The following is a 26,901-nucleotide window of genomic DNA, read 5'->3' on the forward strand; positions in this document are numbered from 1 at the left end:
CACAGATTAACACCTCCCAGCAAGAGATTTTCCCAGGCTCAGGCAGGCCTTCAAATGCTAATGAAGGTGATCAGTTGAAACATTCACACCTAACTGCAGCAGGGAAGAGCTCCTTGCCCCACCCCAGCCATTCCACAGATATATAAACCCATTGTCCTAATTCCAACAGACTTCACTACCTCTGAAGATGCTTGCCATAGATGCAGGCGAAACGTCAGGAGAAATGCCTCTAGAACATGGCTCTGTAGCCCGAAAAACCCACAAGAACCTCTGTATTCTCTGCATGGCTCCTTTTTGAAGCGCTGTGTGCCCTGCATCCAGAGGTTTTCCCAAGCAGTAATAACAACATGGTCTGCAGGAGAAATGTGTTTCCGAGAAATATGAATGCACCCATTGATGTCTAATGGCTAATGGCAAGGAGGAGCCTCAGGGGATCACTGTCGCCCTGCAGGAAAATCCCCAGCTCACTGTCTCACGTAGCAAACAACACTGGAAATTTCACAACAGTAAAATGTCCTGAAAATGAAATGTGACAATCTTCAGGCATAACATATGTTTTCATTAGAGGAAGGTTTCACTCCCCCTGGCAAACCTACTAGTCAACAGCACCTAGAGATCAACTATTTCTGTTGTTGAAACATAATATGGTTGAAAAACAAGATCCTGGAGCGTTAAGATAAGAAGCCAATTCCCCACCACTGTTAAGTCCACACAACACTATGCCTAGAGAAGCCTCCAAACGAGATAGTACATAGAATAGAAATAGGAAAGTAAGGGCAACTAGGGTGTCTGCCGATTTCCTTTATTTTGCTCTTTGAAAAGCTAATATACTTGATCCAGTCTAGTATATTAGCTTTTCAAAGAGCAAAATAAAGGAAATATACTTGATCCATTCTTGGACCCACGGTTTGTTTTTGTTTTTTTTTGGGGGGGGGGGGTTGTTGTGTCAGGAGCGACCTGAAAATCTGCAAGCCGCTTCTGGTGTGAGAGAATTGGCCGTCTGCAAGGACGTTGCCCAGGGGACACCCGGATTATTTGATGTTTTATCATCCTTGTGGGAGGCTTCTCATGTCCCCGCATGAGGAACTGGAACTGATAGAGGGAGCTCATCCACCTCTCCCTGGATTCGAACCTGCAACCTGTCGGTCTTTAGTCCTGCCAGCACAGTGGGTTAAACCACTGAGCTGCTGAACTTGCTGACCAAAAGGTCGTAGGTTCAAATCCGGGGGGCAGCGTGAGCTCCCACTGTTAGCCCCAGCTTCTGCCAACCTAGCAGTTCAAAAACATGCAGATGTGAGTAGATCAATAGGTACTGCTTTGGCGGGAAGGTAACGGCGCTCCATGCAGTCATGGCAGCCACATGACCTTGGAGGTGTCTATGGACAACGCCGGCTCTTTGGCTCAGAAACGGAGATGAGTACCAACCCAAAGAGCTGGACATGACTGGACTTAATGTCAGAGGGAAACCTGGCAGTGCCTGGGGCAATCTTTTGTTGAGAGGTGGTTAGATGTCCTTGTTTGTTTCCTCTCTGTTGTTTTGCTGTTGTAATTTTAGAGTTTTTTTAAAACTGGTAGCCAGATTTTGATCATTTTCATTTTCATGAACAAAATGAAAATGGACAAAATCTGGCTACCAGGCCATCAAATGCTAATCAAGGTGGTCTGTTGAAACATTCACACCTAGCTCCAACAGACAAGAGTTCTTTGTCCCACCCTGTTCATTCCACAGATTATTATTAAAAAAGAGTGTCTGCTGTGGACTCATCTTGTTGTGTTTCAAATTATTATTATTATTATTATTTGAAACACAACAAGATGAATCCACAGCAGACTCTTTTTAAATTATTATTATTATTATTACTATTTGAAACACAAGATGAGTCCACACCAAACACTCTTTTTTAATAATAATAATAATAATAATTATCACCTCTGAGGATGCTTGCCATAGATGCAGGCGAAACGTCAGGAGAAATGCCTCTAGAACATGGCCATATAGCCCGAAAAAACCCACAAGAACTGAGGGATTATTATTATTATTATTATTATTATTATTATTATTTGAAACACAACATGATGAGTCCACAACAGACACTCTTTTTTAATAATAATAATAATTATAATTATAATTATAATTATTATTATTATTATTTGAAACACAACAGGATGAGTCCACAGCAGACACTCTTTTTTAATATTATTATTATTATTATTATTATTATTATTATTATTATTATTTGAAGCACAATGGGATGATTCCACAGCAGACACTCTTTTTGAAATAATAATAATTATTATTATTATTTGAAACACAACAGGATAATTCCACAGCAGACACTTTTCTAATTATAATTATAATTATAATTATTTGAAACACAAGAGGATAATTCCACAGCAGACACTTTTTTAATAATAATAATAATAATTATTATTATTATTATTATTTGAAACAAGACAGGATGAGTCCACAGCAGACACATTATTATTATTATTATTATTATTATTATTATTATTAGAAACACAACAGGATGTGTCCACAGCCGACACTTTTTAATAATAATAATAATAATAATAATAATAATAATAATTTTATTATTTGAAATACAACAGGAGTCCACAGCAGACATTCTTTTTTAATAATAATAATAATTATTAATAATATTTGAAACACAACAAGATGAGTCCACAGCAGATATACTTTTTAAATAATAATAATAATAATAATAATAATAATTATAATAATTATTATTATTATTTGAAACACAACAGGATGAGTCCACAGCAGACATTTTTAATAATAATTATAATTATAATTATAATTATTTGAAACACAACAAGATGAGTCCACAGCAGACACTCTATTATTATTATTATTATTATTATTTGCAACACAACAGGATGAGTCCACAGCAGACACTTCCCAAGTGTCTAGGACTGTGTGATGTATAGGCGAATAATGCATGCTGATCCAATTATTATTATTGGGGAAGGCAGGTGGATGTGACCTCATTGAGCCATTGATTGGCCTCTTAGCAAAGGAGGAAGCAATCAACCCTATTCTGGCAGAACTATAGATCCTTAAATTATGGACAAGGGGGTGAAAACAGGGAACGCGTATAGCCTCCCCCTATCCGAGAGGAATGGTTTATCCCGCTTGATCCTAAATGAATTGCACCTTGGATTATACCAACACTATCAGAGGGGAGGTAAGGACAAGAAGGTGAGAACAGGGAACGCTTATAGCCTCCCCCTATCCGAGAGAAATGGTTTATCCCAATTGATCCCAAATGAATTGCACCTTGGATTATACCAACACTATTAGAGGGGAGGTAAGGACAAGAAGGTGAGAACAGGGAACGCGTATAGCCTCCCCCTATCCGAGAGAAATGGTTTATCCCGATTGATCCCAAATGAATTGCACCTTGGATTATACCAACACTATTAGAGGGGAGGTAAGGACAAGAAGGTGAGAACAGGGAACGAGTATAGCCTCCCCCTATCCGAGAGAAATGGTTTATCCCGCTTGATCCTAAATGAATTGCACCTTGGATTATACCAACACTATCAGAGGGGAGGCTGATACAAATCAATGTATTACCTCTATTTAAAATGCGCAGATATGAATAGAGAAAGGGACCGGCAATAAAGATTTGTCAGAAAAAGCATTGAGGGAGGAGGGGGGGGTTGGGGAACTTAGTCCAGGTTGGTCAGGTCCGTCCCCCCTTTTTGTTATTGCAGAGTGGTATCGTCGCTTTCTTACGATGGGAGTATGGAGCGTTCCATTGCGGGGAGAGGGGGGGAGTTAAAGGACAAGGAGAGGGGCGTGGCTTCCTCAGCGGCTCTGCCTCCCCGTCTTGTCCAATCATGTCTTGCGGAGGGAGAGGGGGCGTGGCTAAGGGAGCTACAGGAGGGGAGGGGGTCTCCTGAGTGGTGCTGCTGCTGATCTTGCTGCCTGTCTTTCTCTCCCTCCTTCCTGCCCTTCTGCAGGCGGCGGCAGCAGCAGCAGCAGCTTCCTCCTCCGAAGGGATGCTGGAGAAACTGGAGCTCGAGGATGAAGGTAAGCAGGAGCAGCAGGAGGGGATCCTGGGAGGCATTGTTGTTGCAGAAATGCCATGCATGCAGATACAGGCATTGCATTCCTCTTGCAGCCTCTGCAAAAAGGAGATCTTAGCACTCTGAGCATATTGTGATGTGATGCAATGCAATGCAGCAGCTGCAAAGGCCAATACCATTCTGGGCTGGAGGATCAAGAGAAGACATAGTCCCATTCATTTCTGCTGTAGTTAGACCTCCATAGCATTCAGCCAAGCTGCATTCATTCTATGGTATAGATCAGGCCTGGGCCAACTTGGGCCCTCCAGGTGTTTGGGACTACAACTCCCACAATTCCTAATACCCTAACAATAATAATATGTGCAGCTATACTGTTGAATTAAAGATCTGTATCAGGCCTGGGCCAACTTGGGCCCTCCAGGTGTTTTGGACTACAACTCCCACAATTCGGAATTGTGGGAGTTGTAGTCCAAAACACCTGGAGGGCCCAAGTTGGCCCAGGCCTGATACAGATCTTTAATTGTGGGAGTTGTAGTCCAAAACACCTGGAGGGCCCAAGTTGGTCCAGGCCTGATACAGCAGTATAGCTACAATTCAGCAGTATAGCTACAATTATTATTAATGTTAGACTGTTAGGAATTCGACATATATTATTATTATTATTATTATTATTAGGCTGTTGGGAATTGTGGGAGTTGTAGTCCAAAACACCTGGATGGCCCAAGTTGGCCCAGGCCTGATACAGATCTTTAATTCAACAGTATAGCTGCACATATTGTTATTATTGTTATTATTATAGCTACACATATTATTATTGTTCTTCTTATTATTGTTGTTGTTATGCTTTTAGGAATTGTGGGAGTTGTAGTCCAAAACACCTGGAGGGCCCAAGTTGGCCCAGGCCTGATACAGATCTTTAATTCAACACATATTATTATTATTGTTAGGCTGTTAGGAATTGAGGGAGTTGTAGTCCAAAACACCTGGAGGGCCCAAGTTGGCCCAGGCCTGATACAGATCTTTAATTCGACAGTATAGCTACACTTATTATTATGCTGTTAGGAATTGTGGGAGTTGCAGTCCAAAACACCTGGAGGGCCCAAGTTGGCCCAGGCCTGATACAGGTCTTTAATTCGACAGTATAGCTACACATATTATTATTACTGTTAGGGTATTAGGAATTGTGGGAGTTGTAGTCCAAAACACCGGGAGGACCCAAGTTGGCCCAGGCCTGATACAGATCTTTAATTCAGCAGTATAGCTACAATTATTATTAATGTTAGACTGTTAGGAATTCAACATATATTATTATTATTATTATTATTATTATTATTAGGCTGTTGGGAATTGTGGGAGTTGTAGTACAAAACACCTGGAGGGCCCAAGTTGGCCCAGGCCTGATGCATATATTTAATTCAACAGTATAGCTACATATATTGTTATTATTGTTATTATTATAGCTACACATATTATTATTGTTCTTCTTCTTCTTATTGTTGTTATGCTTTTAGGAATTGTGGGAGTTGTAGTCCTAAACACCCGGAGGGCCCAAGTTGGCCCAGGCCTGATATAGATCTTTAATTCTACAGTATAGCTACACATATTATTATTAATGTTAGGCTGTTAGGAATTCTACATATATTATTATTATTAGGCTGTTGGGAATTGTGGGAGTTGTAGTCCAAAACACCTGGAGGGCCCAAGTTGGCCCAGACCTGATGCATATCTTTAATTCAACAGTATATTGAATTAAATATACTTTAATTCAACAGTATAGCTACACTTGTTGTTGTCGTTGTTGTTGTTATGCTGTTAGGAATTGTGGAAGTTGTAGTCCAAAACACCTGGAGGGCCTAAGTTGGCCCAGGCTGATTGAGGTCTTTAATTCGACACTATAGCTACAATTGTTATTATTAATGTTAGGCTGTTAGGAATTCAACATATATTATTATTATTATTATTAGGCTGTTGGGAATTGTGGGAGTTGTAGTCCAAAACACCTGGAGGACCCAAGTTGGCCCAGACCTGATGCATATCTTTAATTCAACAGTATATTGAATTAAATATACTTTAAGTCAACAGTATAGCTACATATATTATTATTATTGTTAGTCTATTGGGAATTGTGGGAGTTGTAGTCCAAACACCTGGAGGGCCCAAGTTGGCCCAGGCCTGATACATATCTTTACTTCAACAGTATAGCTTCACATATTATTATTATTGTTATTATTTGAGTAGCTGGCTCAAGGGATTTAGGTTGCATATTTTGACGAACGGTCATGAACTGGAAACCGGCCAAGTTGGCTTGCTGGAGATCTCATGCCAAAGGGTGATGTATTAATTGTTTTAATGCTGGGCTGAAATCCTGTATATCCTCTCCATATACATATTAATTTTCAGCCTATAACCAGGATAATCATAGAATCATTGAGTTGGAAGAGACCTCGAGGGTCATCCAGTCCAACCCCATTCTGCCAAGAAGCAGGAAAATCGCATTCAAAGCACCCCTGATAGATGGCCACCCAGCCACTGTTTAAAAGCCTACAAAGAAGGAGCCTCAACCACACTCTGGAGCAGAGAGTTCCACTGCTGAACAGCTGTCACAGTCAGGAAGTTCTTTCTCATGTTCAGGTGGAATCTCCTTTCCTGTCGTTTGAAGTCATTGTTCTGCGTCCTAGTTTCCAGGCCAGCAGAAAGCAAGCTTGCTCCCTCCTCCTTATGAATTCCCATCACATCTTTATACATGTCCCTCATGTCTCCTCTCCGCCTTCTCTTCTGAAGGCTAAACATATCGAGCTCTTTAAGCCGCTCCTCATAGGGCTTGTTCTCCAGACCCTTGATCATTTTAATCACCCTCCTCTGGACACATTCCAGCTTATCAACATCTCCCTTCAATTGCGGGAATTTTTATATGATGCTATTTAAGACTACGCTGCGTTCAGTATAATGACTTGGTAAAAGTTTGAGAGTGTCCCATCCCTACAAGGTGCATAGAGTATTAAATAATAGTCCCTTGATAAGGTATGGAGATTCATAGTTGAATGGAAGAGGGGATTTTATTGGAGCCTGCACTATTGTGACAGTGACAAGCTAGCTTGGCTTTTTATTAAATCCTACTAAAACAGAGATGAGAAAGTGGTGAGTCTGGGTATTATCTCCGGATTGTGGGAGGGGATAATTACACACACACACAAAAACATAGAGATAGATTTTTTTTTTGTGTCAGAAAATGCAAGTCGCTTCTGGTTTGAGAGAATTGGCCGTCTGCAAGGACGTTGGCCAGGGGACACTTGGATGTTTTGATAGATATAATATATATAGAGAGGGGGTATATATATATATATATATATATATATATATATATATGTAGAGAGAGAGAAAATGTATATAGTGTGTGTATGTATATATGTATATATAAACATGTGTGTGTGTGTGTGTGTCCGTGTGTGTCCTCTGTGTGCCCAGGGGGGAGTCTCTCATTTCGTATCAACCATTGGTTGAGGTTCTGGGTTTGAGCCTGCCACTTTTGGACTCTCGCTTGCTGATGTGTTCCAGCGAGTGTCTCTGTAGATCTTAGAAAACTATTTCTAGATTTAAGTCGTTGACGTGCTGGCTGATACCCAAACAGGGGAAGAGCTGGAGATGTCTCTGCCTTGGTCCTTTCGCTATTGGTGTGTATATATATATATTACACACATATGTATATATTATATGTGTGTGTGTGTATTGGCAGTGCAGGAGCAAGGAGGCAATGGTATTTAAAAGAAATTATTCTTCCTGCCAAATTTCAAAAGAACAATCAGGACCAGCTAACACCTCCCAACAAAGGACCCCCAGGCAGGCTTTGAAGCTGCAAGGCCATTAAAATGCTAATCAAGGTGGCCAATTGTTTTGTTTTGTTTTGGGGCTTTTTAAGTCCCTTCCGCTGTGTTCTTCAACGTTTTTATGTGTGATGGTCACTCGTTGGTCTGTTAGGTGTCTTGTGTCCAAATTTGGTGTCAATTCGTCCAGTGGCTTTTGAGTTCTGTTAATCCCACAAATGAACATTACGTTTTTATTTATATAGATTGCAGGACTGAGAAATTTCATTTCATTGTCGAAGGTTTTCATGGCTGGAACCACTGGGTTGCTGTGAGTTTTCTGGGCTCGCAGCATTTCTGTGTTCTAGGAACATAGAAATGCTGGAAAACTCTAACAACTACCATGTCAGACTACACAGAGAAGCCATTGAAATCCACAGGCATATGGACAATTTCAACAGAGAGGAGGAAACCATGAAAATGAACAATATCTGCCTACCAGTATTTTAAAAACTCTAAAATCAGGACAGTAAAGAAAGAGCAACACCCAGTAAGTAGGGGAATTCCAGGCAAGGATAAATCAAGGCCAACTAATCACCTCCCAACAAAGGATTCCCTCAGGCAGGAAGCAGCCAAGCCTTGAAGCTGCAAGTCTATTTAATGCTAATCAATTGCAACATTCACACTTGCCTCCAACAGACAAGAGTTCTTTCTCTCCCCCTGGACATTATTCCACAGATATATAAACCTCACTTGTCTAGTTTCCGACAGACCTGACGACCTCTGAGGATGCCTGCCACAGCTGTGGGTGAAACGTCAGGAAACTTCCTTCTTTACTGTCCTGATTCTAGAGTAGCCAGGTTTTGTTCGTTTTCATGGTTTCTTCCTTTCTGTTGAAATTGTCCACATTCTTGTGGATTTCGACGGCTTCTCTGTGTAGTCTGACATGGTAGTTGTTAGAGTAATCCAGCATTTTTGTGTTTTCGAATAATATGCTGTGTCCACGTTGGTTCCACAATCATGTGGAGAATTTCAGCAGAAAGGAGGAAACGATTGTGACAGTCAAGAAAGAACAACACTCAAGTGCTGGCGTTAGCCTATAAAGCCCTAAATGGTTCTGGCCCTACTTACCTCTCCGCACGCATCTCCTCCTATGAACCGACTAGGACACTAAGATCATCTGGGGAGGCCCTGCTCTCTGTCCCGCCTGCATCACAGGTGCGCTTGGCGGGGACGAGAGACAGGGCCTTCTCAGTGGTGGCCCCTCGGCTGTGGAACGCCCTGCCTGCAGATATCAGATTGGCCCCCTCCCTGCTGGCATTTCGGAGGAAAGTGAAGACCTGGCTGTTCAAACAAGCATTTGATTAAACAGTGTAATTGAACATAGGAATACGGAATAATGGATGATGAGACTGGATTTTGATTTTACTGTTGAGGCGCTAATGATTGCTATACGGATGTTTAATTATTTATGTTACAATTGTTTTTAATTGCCCTATACTTGTCTCGTGATGTTTTGTATTGATGTTGTTCACCGCTTTGAGTCGCCTGAGGGCTGAGAAAAGCGGTATATAAATAAAGTAAATAAATAAATAAATCAGGGGAATTCCAGACAAGAAACATTCAGGGCCAGCTAATCACCTCCCAACAAAGGATTCCCCCAGATAGGAAGCAGCCAAGCCTTGAAACTGCAAGGCTATTCAATGCTGATCAAGGTGCTGATCAATTGCAGCACTTGCCTCAAACAGGCAAGAGTTCTTTCTCCCACCCTGGACATTGCACAAATATATAAACCCCACTTGCCTAGTTTCCAACAGACCTCACAACCTCTGAGGATGCCTGCCACAGATGTGGGCAAAACGTCAGGAGAAAATGCTTCTGGAACATGGCCATACTGTCCAGAAAACTCACAGCAACCCAGTGATTCTGGCCTTGAAAGCCTTCGACAATACAATCTATCCCTCTCTTTTTTTTGGACTGAAAAAATGATTTTTTTTTAATCTGGAGGGAAAGAATAATGAAGCTGGAATAGGACACATTTGGCCTCGAGGCCTCACTTTGCCCTGTTCTATAAAAAGCCATATTTCTGTCCATCCATCCCCAATGCATTGAATCCTCACCCTGCTTAAATGCTCTTCTAATTATTTGCACCGCTTGCATTTTGTGCTAGAAAATATAATGATAAGGTGGGTTCCATCTTCCCATTGTTTTCGTCTGCTGTTGTGAGAAATGACAACAGCAGCTTGGGATTAAGGCCAGAGATGGGCAGAACAGTTAAGCGTATAACGGGACAGGGAAAGTGGGGTGGATTTCGTTATCTGCAGCCAAACCATGTGTATTCTTATCCTTTGCATCGTCACCATACAGAAGGGACAGCTCTCCCCACGCCCCTCTGCATTTTCACCATTGAATCTGATAAGACAAGTGGTTTCTCTGCGATCTCCAAAGGACAGATGTGCGGTGTCTTTTCCAGTTTCATGAAATAGGCTTCTTCTCCGAGTCCCATAAATATCCCCATCGGCAGGCCTTTTGTCTGGAATGCACTCTACATCATGGGGTTTAGAAGTCTTTATAGTACCTCTGAAAAGAGAGTTTCTTCAATGCATATGATCCTGCTGTGCGGAGAAGTAAAATACACTGAATGCACTGTTGCATTAAACCCTTTAAAGCAGCATTTCTCAATCTGGGGTCAGGGTCACAAGGGGTATCAGAGGGGTCACCAAAGACCATCAGAAAACACAGTATTTTCTGTTGGTTGTGGGGGTTCTGTGTGGGAAGTTTGGCCCAATTTTGTCGTTGGTGGGGTTCAGAATGCTCTTTGATTGTAGGTGAACTAGAAATCCCAGCAACTACAACTCCCAAATGTCAAGGTCTGTTTCCCCCCAAACTCCACCACAGTTCACTTTTGGGCATATTGAGTATTCGTACCAAGTTTGGTCCAGATCTATTATTGTTTGAGTCTTCAGTGCTCTCTAGATGTAGGTGAACTAGAACTCCAAAACTCAAGGGCAATGCCCACAAACCCTTCCAGTATTTTCTGTTGGTCACGTGAGTTCTGTGTGCCAAGTTTGGTTCAATTCCATCGCTTGTGAAGTTCCGAATGTTCTTTGCTTGTAGGTGAACTATAAATCCCAGCAACCACAACTCCCAAATATTTTCCCCAAACTCCACCGCTGTTCAAATTTGGGCATATTGAGTATTCGTACCAAGTTTGGTCCAGATCCATCATTGTTTGAGTCTACCGTCCTTTCTGAATGTAGGTGAACTAGAACTCCAAAACTCAAGGGCAATGCCCACAAACCAATTCTGTTGTTGGTGGGGTTCAGAATGCTCTTTGATTGTAGGTGAACTATAAATCCTAGCAACTACAACTCCCAAATGTCAAGGTCTGTTCCCCCCCCCCCCCCAAACCCCACCACTGTTCAAATTTGGGCATATTGAGTATTCGTACCAAGTTTGGTCCAGATCCATCATTGTTTGAGTCTCCAGTGCTCTCTGGATATAGCTGAACTAGAACTCCAAAACTCAAGGTCAGTGCCCACAAACCCTTCCAGTATTTTCTATTGGTCATGGGAGTATTGTGTGCCAAGTTTGGTTCAATTCCATCGTTTGTGAAGTTCCGAATGTTCTTTGATTGTAGGTGAACTATAAATCCCAGCAACTACAGCTCCCAAATATCAAGGTCTACCCCCCCCCCCCAAACCCCACCACTGTTCAAATTTGGGCATATTGAATATCCATGCCAAGTTTGGTCCAGATCCATCGTTGTTTGAGTCTCCAGTGCTCTCTGGATGTAGGTGAACTAGAACTCCAAAACTCAAGGGCAATGCCCACAAACCCTTCCAGTATTTTGTTGATCACATGAGTTCTGTGTGCCCAGTTTGGTTCAGTTCTTTGATTGTAGGTGAACAATAAATCCCAGCAACTACAACTCCCAAATATGTAACCAGGATATACTTCCCATCACTGGTCTCTGAAGTTGTTGGGCCCTTCAGAGCCTTGCATGGAGTTACAGTGGAAGGAAGGACCGGGATAACTGTGCCCACCTATGTGTGGGCTGTTTTGTCACTGTTGAGGGGCTCCTAGAAATGAGAGAGACCTTAGCTGAAGGTCTGGTGCAAACGGGGAGCAAGAAGGGGGGCTCCTCAAGGTTAAAGGGAAGCGAAAGGGAGTAGACATGAATTACAATGGAAGGGCTGGAAGACTTGTGTCCACCCAAATTTGGTTAGGAAGGAAACAAAGGAATGGTGAATGGAAGAAGGCTTTGTCTCTCTATCTAGTCATTCTGATTTAAATTATGGACCACTTGAGCAAAGCATTGCCCTGAAAAGACTATTCTTGCATACCAAACGTTAGTTATTGGATGTAGGTCAGGCATGGACAAACTTGGGCCTTTCAGATGTTTTGGACTTCAACTTCTGCAATTCCTAACAGCTGGTAGGAAAACAAGCCTGCTCCGTCCTCCCTATGACTTCCCTTCACATCTTGATCTATGGCCCTCATCATGTCTCCTCTCAGCCTTCTCTTCTGCAGGCTAAACATTCCCTGCACTTTAAGCCACTCCTCATAGGGCTTGTTCTCCAGACCCTTGATCATTTGAGTCACCCTCCTCTGGACATATTCCAGCTTGTCAACAGCTTCTCAACATCTCCTTTCAATGGTGCCCAGAATTGGACAAAGTATTGTGGGAGTTGAAGTCCAAAACACCTGAAGGGCCCGAGTTTGCTCATGCCTGGTATAGGTGAATCCCTTCTCAGAGTGGAAACAATGATTGTGTTAAGAGTTCCAAGTCTGCTCTGCTGAGAAATGGTAATGGAAAAAGAGCAAAGAAGATGGAGAGGGGTTGAATTCCAATCATCTTCCCTTTGAAGGTCAGGTTTCTTCTGACGGCTGCTAAAGTAAAGCAAGTGTATGCTGCTCTTACACATACCAGGAATAAGTACAGAACTATGTTAAGGGTTGTGCTACTTGAGGCTACCGATATGGATATAAGTTTTGGATGCTCCCTCACAGTATTTATCATCCCCAGTCAATAGGATCAATTTTGTCAAGGATGATGGGAGCTGTAGGCCATTCCCAACACCTTTTTAAAATTAACTGTGTGAAAATAATAAAAATCAATGGGTACTTGCTACAAGAGCATAAGAAGAACCTCACTTCATCAGATATGTTTTTGTCCCATTGTTTCGCATTTGTAGGGTAGGTGTTTGGAGATGACTCCAATGTCTGTCTTAGGCGATCCCTGAGGATGATGGTCCTTCAGGTGTAGTGTCTTGGCAATGTAGGCAACTGTGGAGCCCTATTCTTGACCCACAGTGAGGACATTAGTTTCCAGGTAGAAGGCAGTCCCAGTCAGGGTTGGCTTAATGTGCCTTCCTCTTGACATGTTTCTCCCTCTTTCCCTCCATTCCTGCCTCTTCAAATTCCACAGCACTGCTGGTCACAGCTGACCTTCAGTTAGAGTGCTCAAAGGACAGGGCTTCCCAGTTCTCAGAGTCTATGCCACAGTTTTTAAGGTAGAGCTTTAAGCCCATCTTTAAATCTCTTTTCCTGTCTACCAACATTATGTTTCCTTTTTTTGAGTTGGGAGTATAGTAACTTCTTTGGGAGACTTCATGGTCTGAATGTCTTCCAGCTCTTTCTCAGCAAAGACTTGTAGGACAGTCTCTTATTAGTCCTCTAGGTGACTTAATTAGGCGATCCCGCATAGCCCGAGGATGATGGTTCTCCAAGTGTAGTGTCTGGGCAGTGGGTCCGGAGATGTCTGTGGAGCCCTATTCTTCATCCACGTGTTCTCCTGCAGTGAGGACATTGGTTTCCAGGTGGAAGGCGGTCCCGATCAGGGTTGGCTTGACACACATTCCTTTTGGCACGTTTTTCCCTTTAGCCTCTTCAAATTCCACAGCACTGCTGGTCACAGTTGACCTCAGTTAGAACGCTCAAGGACCAGGGCTTCCCAGTTCTTGGTGTCTATGCCACAGTTTTTAAGGTTAGCTTTAAGTCCACCTTTCAATCTCTTTTTCTGTCCACCAACATTCCGTTTTCCATTCTTGAGTTGGGTGGATAGTAACTGCTTTGGGAGATAGTGATCAGGCATTTGGACAATGTGGCCAGTCCAGCAGAGTTGATGGTGAAGGAGCATCGCTTCAATGCTGGTGGTCTGTGCTTCTTCCAGCATGCTGACATTTGTCCGCCTGTCTTCCCAAGAGATTTGCATGATTTTTCGGAGGCAATGCTGATGGAATCGTTCCAGGAGTAGAGAATGACGTCTGTAGACAGTCCACGTTTCCCACGCATATAGCAGGGTTGGGGGATAATAGCTTTATAAACAAACCCCTTGGTCTCCCTATGGATGTCCCAGTCCTCAAACACTGCTTCGTTTGGAAAAATGCTGCACTCGCAGAGCTCAGGCGGAGTTGTATTTCAGTGTCAATGTTGACTTTTGCGGAGAGATGGCTGCCAAGGTAGCGGAAATGGTCAACATATTCTAACATTACACCATTAAGCTGTATTTCTGGCCTTGCAAAGGGATTCCAGAGGGGAGAATGTATATTCTTCCTGATTTACTGGACAGAGCACGTTGGATCGGCCATCATGTAGCTGTTACTCTCCTCTGTCTGCAAATACTGCTTCACGCTGAGAAGAAAGAGTCAAGCTGATAGTTTATGAGATAGTGCAATATTAGAACAGGTGAAAGTATCTGGAAGTCTGTTCCCTGGGAATATTGAAAAAAGGCCAAGTGCTAGTGAATAAATAGTTCTGCAGATTTGCAGCAAAGTCAGCTGTGTTGTGGCACACTAGATTCTGAAAGTTCAAAAAAACCCTCCGACATCTTTGCCATGCAGTTTGAACAGCAATTAATTTAATTCCTGACTGCACAGTATGGGCAAAATGTGAGGTGGTTAAATTTAGTAGTGCTAGAAATTATTTTTGTGAGCATTTATAATGCACTTAAAATTCAAGAAGTGGTCGTACAGCCGCACATATTTAGGAAACTTTCTCATGAGACAAAAACCATCTGATTATAGAGTGCTAATGATTCTCGACACGATGGCTCTTGACATAAATGGTGAGTGATTTTGTGCTGATTTTGCTTCCACCTATATTTGCAGTTTTCAATGAAGGGATTCAGAAGTCTTTATCCATTTGGAATGTGATTTCCTTTACTCAAGGATTTACTTTAAAGGAACAGGGAGGCCATGCTATCCTCTATTCTGCCTTGGTCAGAGCACACTTGGAATACTGTGTCCAATTCTGGGCGCCGTAGTTGAAGGGAGTTGTTGACAAGCTGGAATGTATCCAGAGGAGGGTGACTAAAAGGATCAAGGGTCTGGAGAACAAGCCCTATGAGGAGTGGCTTAAAGAGCTAGGCATGTTTAGCCTGAAGAAGAGAAGACTGAGAGGAGACATGATGAGGTCCATGGATCAAGATGTGAGGGGAAGTCATAGGGAGGAGGGAGCAGGCTTGTTTTCTGCTGCCTAAGAGACTAGGATGCAATGGAGCAATTGTTTCAAATGTGGTGGAAAGGAGATTCCACCTGAACATGAGGAAGAACTTCCTAACTGTAAGAGAGCCGTTCAGCAGTGAACCTCTGCCCCAGAGTGTGATGGGACTGAGCCTTCTTCTTTGGAGGCTTTTAAGCAAAGGCTGGGCGGCCATCTGTCAGCGGTGCTTTATTTATTTATTTATTTATTTAGACCATTTCTACCCCGCCCTTCTCACCCCGAGGGGGGACTCAGGGCGGCTAACACAGGCAACAATTTAATGCCAACAGTATCAAAACAACAATATAAAACAGCAATATAAAATCCCTTACATAACAAATAAACAGTGATATTAATTAAAATTACATAATCACATAGAACAAATCACATAATCACAGGTCATAAAACCATTTCCAATTTTCAAATAATCCTATTGTCCGAGTTCAGTGCCTAAAGTGCTGCTGTGCCCACTAGCCAAAGGCCCGGCTCTAAACCACATCTTTAGTTTTTTCCTAAAAGTTAAGGAGGGAGGACGCCGATCTAATCTCGCTGGGGAGTTAATTCCATAAGCGGGGGGGGGGGGGGGGTCACCACCCAGAAGGCCCTGTCCCTCGTCCCCACCAGACGTGTTTGAGACGCTGGTGGGACCGAGAGCAGGGCCTCCCCAGTAGATCTTAAATTACGAGGTGTAATGTAGAGAGAGATACATTTGGATAAGTAAGCTGGGCCGGAGCCATATAGGGTTTTATAGGCCAATACCAGCACTTTGAATTGTGCTCGGAGGTGGACCAGCAGCCAGTGGAGCTGACGCAGTAGGGGGTGGGGGGTGGTATGCTCCCTGTATGGTGCTCCGGTGAGTAATCTGGCTGCTGCCTGTTGGACTAGTTGAAGTCTCCGAACAGTCTTCAAAGGCAACCCCACGTAGAGTGCGATGCAGTAATCTATTCGGGATGTTACCAGAGCGAGGACCACCGTGGCGCTTTGAATACAACTTTCCTGCTTCTTGGCAGAATGGGGTTGGACTGGATGGCCCATGAGGTGTCTTCCAACTCTATGATTCTATGACTCTATAACTCAACAGCTAAATATGAGTTGTGATAGAGAAATAATCCTAGTTTTTCATTCTCTCTGTTGCTTTCTGGGAAAAGCTGCTTTTGCCCTTTCCAGGAGTTAAACTAAAGCATTGAGGCATGATCATCAATATGATTTTTAGAGTAGGAACTCTTTTTTTGTAGTGGGGATTGGAATATCAGTAATGCCATAGAGATTATGAGATGTACTCTAGCACCGGAGTGCAATTTTCCTGAGTGCAATTAACACACTTAACTTTTGTTATTCCCTTTCACAGCGATCTAAAAGACTTCATTCTTTGGGTAGTTTTAGAGTTACAACTAATTTATTTATTGTGTCAGAAGTGAATTGAGGGTACAGTTATAATGTATCTGAAAACACAAAGTTAAAAACTTGGCATTATCCTAAATGTCCTTTGACCAGAAGCTGACCACTTGGAGTGCCTCTGGTGTCACTGTGAGAAGGTCCTCCATTGTACATGTGGCAGGGCTCAGGTTGCATTGTAGTACGTTGTCCGTGGTTTGCTCTTCTCCATACTTACATGTTGCGAACTCCTCTTTGTGGCCCTATTTAAGGCTAGCTCTGATGGTGGCGGGGTGTTGTTGTTGTTGTTGTTGTTGTTGTTGTTGTTGTTAAGGTTAGCTCTGATGGTGGTGGGGTGTTGTTATTGTTGTTGTTGTTGTTGTTATTGTTATTATTAGAGAAACAACAAGATGAGTCCACAGCAGACAAGATCACTCTGCTGGTTGTTGTATTGGATCACACGTTGGACACTTCCCAACTGTCTAGAACTGTGTGATGTATCTGTGAATGATGCATGCAGATCCCAGTAAGGTGGCCTTCTGCAGCTAGCAATGGTAATTTTGTCAGCACCGATTGTGTTTAAGTGCAGGCCAAGGTCTTTAGGCACTTCACCCAGTGTGCTGATCACCACTGGGACCACCTTTACTGACTTGTGCCAGAGTCTTTGCAGTTCGATCGTTAAATCCTCATATCGTGTCAGCTTTTCCAGTTGTTTCCCTTCAATCCTGCTGTCACCTGGGATTGCAACATCGACAATCCATACTTTGTTTATTTAACATGATTGTGAGGTCAGTATTGTGCTCCAGAACTCTGTCAGTCTGAATTCAGAAGTCCCAGAGGAGTTTGACGTGTTCATTTTCTGTAACTTTTTCCAGCTTGTGATCCCATCAGTTCTTTGTCTCAGGCAGATGGTATTTGTGGCACAGGATTATTATTATTATTATTATTATTATTATTATACTGACACAAAAGCACAGTATGTCACAGCAAACGAGATCTATATGCTGGATTTCGTATCACAAAATCAGAAGTCGAACACTTCCCAAGTGTTGTTGTTGTTGTTGTTGTTGTTATCATCTCATGATGCCACAGCACAGACTGTTCAGCACCTTCCAAGTCACCCAGTCTTCTGTGTGCCCGGGGGTAGTATCTCATTTGGTTTCAGCCATTGATTGAGGTTCCGGGCTTTTGCCTGCCACTTTTGGACTCTCGCTTGCTGAGGTGTTCTGTATCTCTGTACATCTTAGGAAGCTATTCCTTGAATTAAGTCATTGGTGTGCTGGCTGATAGAAGAACAGAGGATGGGCCGGAGATGTCACTGCCTTGGTCCTTTCATTATTGATGTCAAGTGGTGCATTATCGGCTAAACAGTATAATTTCTCCAGTGGTGGAGGGCGTAGACAACCTGTGATAATGCAACATGTCTCATTAAGAGCCACATCCACTGTTTTAATGGGGTGAGATGTATTCCACACTCGGCATGCGTATTCAGCAGCAGAGTAGCAAAGCACAAGGGCAGATGTCTTCACTGTATCTGGTTATGATCCCCAGGTTGTGCCAGTCAGCTTTCGTACATGTTTTTTTCTAGCACCCACTTTTTGCTTGATATTCAAGCAGAGCTTCTTGTAAGTCAGAGTTACAGGTAATTAGAGTAGAGATGTATGTTGTGTAGTTCTTTAGGTAATTGTTGTGTTAACTATGTGTTTATGCACAGGTATTGTGGCTTTTCTTGTCATGTGCTTTTTATTACTTAAAAATATTGCAAAAGAAAATTGGAAAAGAGGAAATTTTGCTGAAGGTCACTTCAGTTTGATAGATTCTGAATTTGAGACTATTACTCCTGGAAAATAGGAAAGGTGTTCGTGACATTTCATTTTGACCACAATTATTGCAAAGGTGGACTTTGTTTTCTATCCTGCAGAAGAGATGATTTGCTGTGCTTTGGCCCATGCCCTGCTCAGCTTATTGAGAAAGTGTGTGACACGCCTTGGATACCAATGTTTATCCTGAAAGATTTCAGAGTAGTTTGTTCTCTTTGTTTCATTTTGGTCACACTTCATGGTCTGAAAGTCTTCCAGCTTTTGCTCAGCAAAGACTTGTAGGACAGTCTCTTATTAGTCCTCTAGGTGACTTACTTAGGCGATCCCTCGTAGCCCAAGAATGATGGTCCTCCAAGTGTAGTGTCTGGGTCCGTGGGTCCGTCGGTGTCTGTGGAGCCCTATTCTTGATCCGCATGTTCTCCTGCAGTGAGGACATTGGTTTCAAGGTGGAAGGTGGTCCCGATCAGGGTTGGCTTGACACGCATTCCTTTTGGCACGTTTTCCCCTTTTGCCTCTTCAAATTCCACAGCACTGCTGGTTACAGCTGACCTCAGTTAGAATGCTCAAGGGCCAGGGCTTCCCAGTTCTCAGTGTCTATGCCACAGTTTTTAAGGTTAGCTTTAAGTCCACCTTTCAATCTCTTTTCCTGTCCACCAACATTGGAACTCTCTGCCCCGGAGTGTGGTGGAGGCTCCTTCTTTGGAGGCTTTTAAACAGAGGCTGGATGACCATCTGTCAGGGGTGCTTTGAATGCAATTTTCCTGTTTCCTGGCAGGGGGTTGGACTGGATTCAGAAGAAGATCTACAAGCCACTCTAAACACCTTTGCAGAAGCATGCAAGAAGCTTGACCTCTCATTGAACATCAAGAAAACTAAAGTGCTCTTCCAGCAGTCAGCAGTCAATCCTTCTGCAATGCCAGAAATACGAGGGTTGAATGAAAAGTAATGCCTCCACCTTCTTTACTTGGGTTTGGATGGAAATATTTTAATAAATCAAACACAGAGATAATCCTTAGAATGTGCCCTTTAACTACCACTGTTCACTTTTCCACATAATCACCAGACAATTGAATGCATCTCAACAATCTTTTGTTGAGAGGTGATTAGATGGGAAGGTTAGAAGGGAAAACAATCAGGGAATCTAATCACCTCTCAACAAAAGATTGCCCCAGGCAATACTAATCAAGGTGGTCAGTTGAAACATTCACACCTAGCTCCAGCAGACAAGAGTTCTTTGTCCCACCCTGGTCATTCCACAGATATATAAACCCATTTTCCTCACTACCTCACTACCGCTGAGGATGCTTGCCATAGATGCAGGTGAAACGTCAGGAGAGAATGCCTCTAGAACATGGCCATATAGCCCGAAAAAACCTACAACAACCCAGTGATTCCGGCCATGAAAGCCTTCAACAATATGTCCAACTTTTTGTTTGTCACTCAAGTCAGATGTTCTCAGCTCAACATCTTTAAGTTTACTCTCCCAATGACGCACAGTGCTCACATCAACACAATCACCACAAACAGCTTGCATTCTCTGATGAATCTCCTTTGGGGTGACATCTTCTGCTATCACGAATTCAATGACTGCATGTTGCTTAAGTCGCATTGACCGACTGTCTGCGCAGGGTTCCATACTTCGCACTTTAACAACACAACTGTTCAATGCTAAGGCTTTCCACCAAAATTGAACTGTAGAGGAGAGTCTACTGAACAAGCCATTACCTGCTGCATACCAGTACTGCCATCTGCTGAGGAGTTGTGAACGTGGAGGCATTACTTTTCATTCAATTCATGGTGTAACAAGTAGGTTTTCCAGAAGAACAGAATACAGCTATTGTAGAGTGGGAAGTGATTAAAAGGGCCATCCAGTTCACCTCCTTCCTGACAGATGGCCATCCAGCCTACTTAGAAGCCTTTGGAGAAGGAGTCTCGACCACACTTCAAGGCTGCATAGTCCACTGCTGAACAGCTGTTGCCAACAAGAAGTTCTTCCTAATGTTTAGGTGGAATCTCTTTCCTTGATATTTGAATCCATTGTTCTGTTGTGTCCTAGTCTCCAGAGCAGAAGAAAACAAGCTTTCTCCTTCTTCAATGTGACATCTTTTCAAATGAAGGTGCAAGAGACAAGACTGACTTCACTAGTTCAAAGTGAAATTGTGGTGTGCAAGATTTAGTTTGTGGACTTCAGAGCATTTTCACATCTCCATCATATACATCTCATTCTTCTTCTTTATGGCAGTATTCTCCTGCATCTGGAAAATTGAGTGGGTCATTAATTTTCTAGGAATATGGCCTGAATCATTTCGTTTGAAGGGTTGGGAAGCCTTTACATTTCAAAATCCAAATCTCGCTTTACGTGTAGCAATTTTAGTCAGCACAATGACGTCTACCCAACGTTTGCGTAATTCAGGGTCATTTGTTGCAATCCTTTCTGGCCTTTTAGTTTGTTGAAGATAACAAGCAATAGATTTTTTTAAAAAAAGGTTATTAGGCTGTACACCTCTTAAAGAAACAAAGTGATCGTAATACTCCATTATTCAATTAGATTAATCTGAATCGGAAGTTCTGATTAAATGTTACCTATTTAGTCTACATTATAAGCAATTAATACACTAATACCTGGTTTGCAGGTATTAAATGATACTCATTTTGGATAATTATTTTCTGCTATAGTGCTTAAAAACTAAAGACAACCTGGCAAAATGGCACTACCGAAAAGAATCCCTCACCTTATGTGACTGTGGAGCAGAACAGACAACTCCGCATCTGTATGCTTGTCCACTATGCCCTGCCTCATGTACAGAGGAAGAACTGTTGGAGGCTACAGACAGTGCCATTGCTGTTGCCCGTTTTTGTTCAAAAGATATTTAGCCACTTGTGCTCCTTCTATTTTTATTGGTTTTATACTAATTTATGCAATGCTTTGATATGAAATAAATCAAATAGCTTTTACTGATATAGTTTGGGCCCGTGATCACCTAATCCAGTGGTTTTCAACATTCCTAATGCCATGACCCCTTAATACATTTACTCATGTTGTGGTGACCCCCAACCATAACATTATTTTTGTTGCTACTTCATAACTGTAATTTTGCTACTGTTATGAATCATAATGTTAATATTGGATATGCAGGATGTATTTTCATTCACTGGACCAAATTTGGCACAAATACCTGATATGCCCAAATTTGAATATGGGGGGGGGGGGGGGAGGAATTGATTTTGTCATTTGGGAGTTGTAGTTGCTGGGATTTATAGTTAACCTACAATCAAAGAGCATTCCAAACTCCACCAACCATGGAATTGAACTAAACTTGGCACACAGAATTCTCATGATCAACAGAAACTACTGGAAGGGTTTGGTGGGTATTGACCTTGAGTTTTGGATTTGTGGTTCACCTATATCCAGAGAGCACTGTGGACTTAAACAATGATAGATCTGGATCAAACTTGGCACAAATACTCAATATGCTCAAATGTGAACACTGGTGGAGTTTGGAGAAAATTGACTTGTCATTTGGGAGTTGTAGTTGCTGGGATTTGTAGTTCACCTACAATCAAAGAGCATTCTGAACCCCACCAATGATAGAATTGGGCCAAACTTCCCACACAGAATTCCTGTGACCAACAGAAAATACTGGGTTTTCTGATGGACTTTGGTGACTCTTCTGACACGCCCTCGCGACCCTCCCAGGGTCCTGACCCCCAGATTGGGAAACGCCTCCGTTTTTGTGGATTTATGTATCACTGTCATCTTTTTGAACAAGGCACAGCATTCTATTATTGGGAAACACGAGTTTGGTTCTTCACCCACAAAATAGCCTATCAATTACTGTTGAGGTTGCTGTGTCTTAAATATTCGTTATATTTATGATGGCCTTGAACATCATTCATAGCTCCATCACTGTGAAGTTTCTGTTGTAGCAATCCAGTGCACAAATAGTCATGGAGTTGTGTGGGTTTTTCTTCTAATGCTAAGCAACAAACCTATGCCTCTGTCGTTTTGCAAATCATTTATTTAGTCCTTGGAAACAGGGCACATTTTTCTGATTTATGTTCTGACACATTCAACAATCCAGCAGAAGTCATTTCTTTTGCAGCATACCTACTCCCCCACCACAAATTATTACATGTGAGTAGGAGGTCATCCTATTGACATTGAATACAGTCTTGTGAAAGTATTGAGATGGATTTAAATGAAGTGAAGCATACTTTGTCCATGAAGGAAAGTAAGGATGCATCTACACTGTAGAATTAATGCAGTTGGTACAACTTTAACTGTCGTTGTTCAGGGCTTTCGGATATTGAGAGTTGTCGTGTTTACGTACTTATGAGAAAATAAATCAACATTCTGGTGTGATTGTGAGCATTTTGCTAAGAAGAAGCATGGAGGACAGTTTTCTATTTTGTATCTGCCATCTGTTGTATAAAGTAAATATTGGATAACTCTGCCATTCACTGGATGAAAGAGAGATGGATAGACTTGGAAAGATAAATTAAATGATGGCCAAAATAGTGGGAATTCTGCTTTGCATTTTCTTACAGTTGTATCCAAACTATTTGAGTATTTTAAAGCATCCTTTTGACTTTCTTTTACAGCTGTTGGAGAATCAGAAAGTGATATCTACATGCGGTTTATGAGGTCGCACAAGTGTTATGATATTGTCCCAACCAGTTCAAAACTTGTTGTTTTTGATACTACGCTACAGGTGAGCTTTCTCTATTTTCGTACACCTTGCTCATAGTTGACTATTCTTATCTTGAAATTCTTGGAACCAGAAATGTTTTGGCTCTTGGAATACCTGTGTTTACACATAATGAGATCCTGGAGATGGGACATTTATTTATTTCATGCATTTCTACTCTGCCCTTCTCCCCCCGAAGGGGGACTCAGGGCGGCCTCACACAAGCATCACACAAGCTATCAACATATAAACAATACAAAATTACATTTAAAATATTAAAAATCAATAAAAACATATTATACAGTTCATTAAACAATAAGTTTAATGTTTTGTTGTTGTTGTTTTCATGATGTTGCTGGGCTTGGCCTCTTGTAAGCCGCACCGAGTCCTGAGGGAGATGGTAGCGGAGTATAAGAACAATACATAAATAATAAATAAATAAGTTAACATGCCAATTAAAACCAAATCCAAGTCAGGGTAAATCTAATGTTGCAGATATCCTAAGTTTCTTTCCAATTGCCACTGTCCACTGATCGAATGCCTGGTCCCAAAGCCAAGTCTTCAGTTGTCTTCTAAAGGACAAGAGGGAGGTGGCCAACCTGATGTCCTTAGGGAGAGAGTCCCACAGATGGGGAGCCACTGCCAAGAAGCCCCTGTCTCTCGTCTCCACCAACCGCGTTTGCGAAAGTGGTGGGATCGAGTGCAAGGCCTCTCCTGACGATCTTAAGCTTCGTGATGGTTCGTAACAGGAGATACATTTGGACAGGTAATCTGGGCCAGAACTGACATAGTTCTAAATGCATGTATGGTTCATATACACCTTATACACATAGCCTGATAGTAATGTTATATAACACTATATAACAAAATTTGAAAAAAAATGTTTCTGCTTTGAAAGTCTATTCCTGTTCTGCAGGAACAACTACTTTGAAAGTACTACTCTAGAAACTTCGTTTTTGTGGCTGCCACAAACTAATATGTTGAATTGGTTGAGACTCTATGAAATATTCATTGGAAAACTAGAGTGAAATAAGCTGCAGCAGTTGGTCCCAACATATTTTTGATCAGGGACCACTTGAACAGGGACCACTTTGACCAGGGACTACTCTCCAACATTAGTACCAAAAAGGTTACGAATTAGTTTTTGGTCAACTTTACATTCAGCTTGGTTATTTGGGGTGCTGATTCAGAAAATTGCATTGGATAGACCCCATCAGCTCTAGTTTCTGATACAGAACATATGCCATCCAGTAGTCGCCATCTGCTCGCCCACAGAAAACCATATTTAATAATCTAGAGCTGATGTGGTAGTAGTAATCTTTCATGGGGAGTCAGCCTCTCCCCTCCCGACATCCCTGTTGCCCCGGCACTATAAGAGGGTTTCACCAGACCAGTTGCTCTTGTTGCTGTGTGGTTTCGAGGCAACTGTGTAGTAATGTTGAGGCCACTGCCCATATTTTCGTACTTGGGGACCACTGGTGGTCCATGGACCACGGAAACAAAGTTTAATAATTTTTTTCCATGTTTTTCCGAGTCACGGCATCAGGAGCCCATGGTGGTGCAGTGGGTTAAACTGCTGAATGTGGTGGCCAAAAGGTCAGCGGTTCAAATCCAGGAAGCAGTGTTAGCCCCAGCTTCTTCCAGCCTAGCAGTTTGAAAACATGCAAATGTGAGTAGTACTGCTTTGGCTGGAAGGTAACGGCGCTCCATGCAGTCATGCCAGCCGCATGACCTAGGAAGCGTCTACGGACAACACCACCTCTTTAGCTTAGAGTTTGAGAAAATCACCACCCCCCAGAGTCGGACATGACTGGACTTAATGTCAAGGGGAAACCTTTACCTTTACCTTTATGATAGAATCAATTAGGAAATGACATTTATAACCCAGGAACCAAAATTGTGTTATGTAGTGTAATCTATATAAATAAAAATGTAATGTTCGTTTGTGGGAATAACATAACTCAAAAACCACTGGGCGAATTGTTGCCAAATTTGGCCACAAGACACCTACTAAGCCAAGAAGTGACCATCACTCAAAAAAATTGATTTTGTCATTTGGGAGTTGTAGTTGCTGGGATTTATAGCTCACCTACAATCAAAGAGCATTCTGAACTCCATCAATGATGGAATTGAACTAAACATAGCACACAGGACTCCCATGACCAACAGAAAACACTAGAGGGGTTTGGTGGGCATTGACCTTGAGTTTGGGAGTTCTAGTCTTTTAAAAAAAATTGTGTGTGAGACTAGATTAGCCCCCTTCTTCCTGTCCTTCAGAAAGGTGATAAAAACTTGGCTGTGGGACCAAGCCTTAAGGCAACAATAGAAAACTTTACCCTGCTGACCGGATCAGGAATGACTGATCTGAGATGTTTTTAAAGAATTGATTTTGAAGTGGAGATAATTGATTTAAATGTTTATACATATTTATAGTTTATTTTATGTTCCGGCATTGAATGTTTGTTGTTTATTTGTTGTGCTCCGCCCTGAAAAGGGCAGGATATAAATGTTATAAATATTTATTAAATAAATGTCTGTGTATATTGAACAACAAAAAGCAAAGGTGCCACTATATCAGCCGCACTTGTAGACAATTTTGGATTTTGGAGTATTTCACCATTCCAGATAAGTGATGTTCAACCTGTATCTTATTGTGTTGGTAATAATCTAAAAAGGCTACGTGAGATTTGATTGTTTCCTGGGCCACAGTTGACTTTGTTTTGAGGGTCAAATGTTTCATGTGGTTTCAAAGTCTTTTGAAATTTGTCGATAACATTATAATGGTAAACGGAACCATTCTTCCTCCTTGAATCAATAGCTGAACAGCAATTCTGGTGACCTATGGACATTTATTTCCTTTTGGAATGAAAAGAGCTGACGGCAAAGCTTTCAAAAGTTAACTGTATGGCCATAAAAATCTATCACATCTAATGTTTCTGAAATGTCAATGATACTTCTCTTCCGTTCTCTGAATTCAATAACATTAGACTTGGCAAAATCAAGTTGGAAAGGATCATTAAAAATCACAAAGTTGAGTATCAAGATAGACCTGAGTAATTTCTCCAGTTCTTTTATTCTTGAATATAGCTTGATAACTCTATATGTTGAGTGAACCTTCAGTGTGGAGCTCTTCCCTATTGACCTGTAGGGAATCTCATCTTAGTGTGAGATGCTCACTTTAGTAGTGCTTTCATACAAGATTATAGGAACATCAGTTGCTCTTCACATCCATTAATAACAGCATGATTAAGATTGAGTCTTATTTTGGGAGAAAAGCTGGGATATACATTCAGTCAGTCAAGAAATATAGACTGTATCTTTTGAGTAAAGTTCCAGAAATTAGACTTGGCCAAGGATGGTCCACTTGACTAGGGACCACTTGACTAGGGATGGTTCACTTCACCAGGGACCACTTTGACCAGGGATGGTCTGCTTGACCAGGACCACTTTGACCAGGGATGGTTCACTTGACCAGGGATCATCCACTTCACTAGAGACCACTTTGATCAGGGATGGTTTGCTTGACCAAGGACCACTTTCACCAGGGATGGTCCACTTGAGCAGGACCACTTTCACCAGGGATGGTCTGCTTGACCAGGGACTACCTTGACCAGCGATGGTCCACTTGAGCAGGACCACTTCGACCATAGATGGTCTACTTGATCAGGGACCACTTTGACC

At 42.0% G+C, this 26,901-nt stretch overlaps 1 protein-coding gene across 4 annotated transcripts in view; it reads left to right on the forward strand.

Annotated features, from left to right (window-relative positions):
• PRKAG2 (protein kinase AMP-activated non-catalytic subunit gamma 2) overlaps nucleotides 1–26,901 on the forward strand; it is a 301,021-nt gene that overhangs the window by 227,991 nt on the left and 46,129 nt on the right. For all 4 annotated transcript variants that reach the window (XR_010910204.1, XM_067470373.1, XM_067470374.1 and 1 more), the window contains 2 exons: nucleotides 3,988–4,057; nucleotides 23,135–23,244. Coding sequence is in view for 3 of the 4 variants with exons in the window: in XM_067470373.1 (XP_067326474.1) it covers nucleotides 3,988–4,057; nucleotides 23,135–23,244 (180 nt within the window). In the remaining variant the exon portion in view is untranslated. The remainder of the gene's footprint in view (nucleotides 1–3,987; nucleotides 4,058–23,134; nucleotides 23,245–26,901) is intronic.

Source organism: Anolis sagrei, chromosome 6 (genome assembly GCF_037176765.1).
Source record: "Anolis sagrei isolate rAnoSag1 chromosome 6, rAnoSag1.mat, whole genome shotgun sequence".
NCBI lineage: Eukaryota > Metazoa > Chordata > Lepidosauria > Squamata > Dactyloidae > Anolis > Anolis sagrei.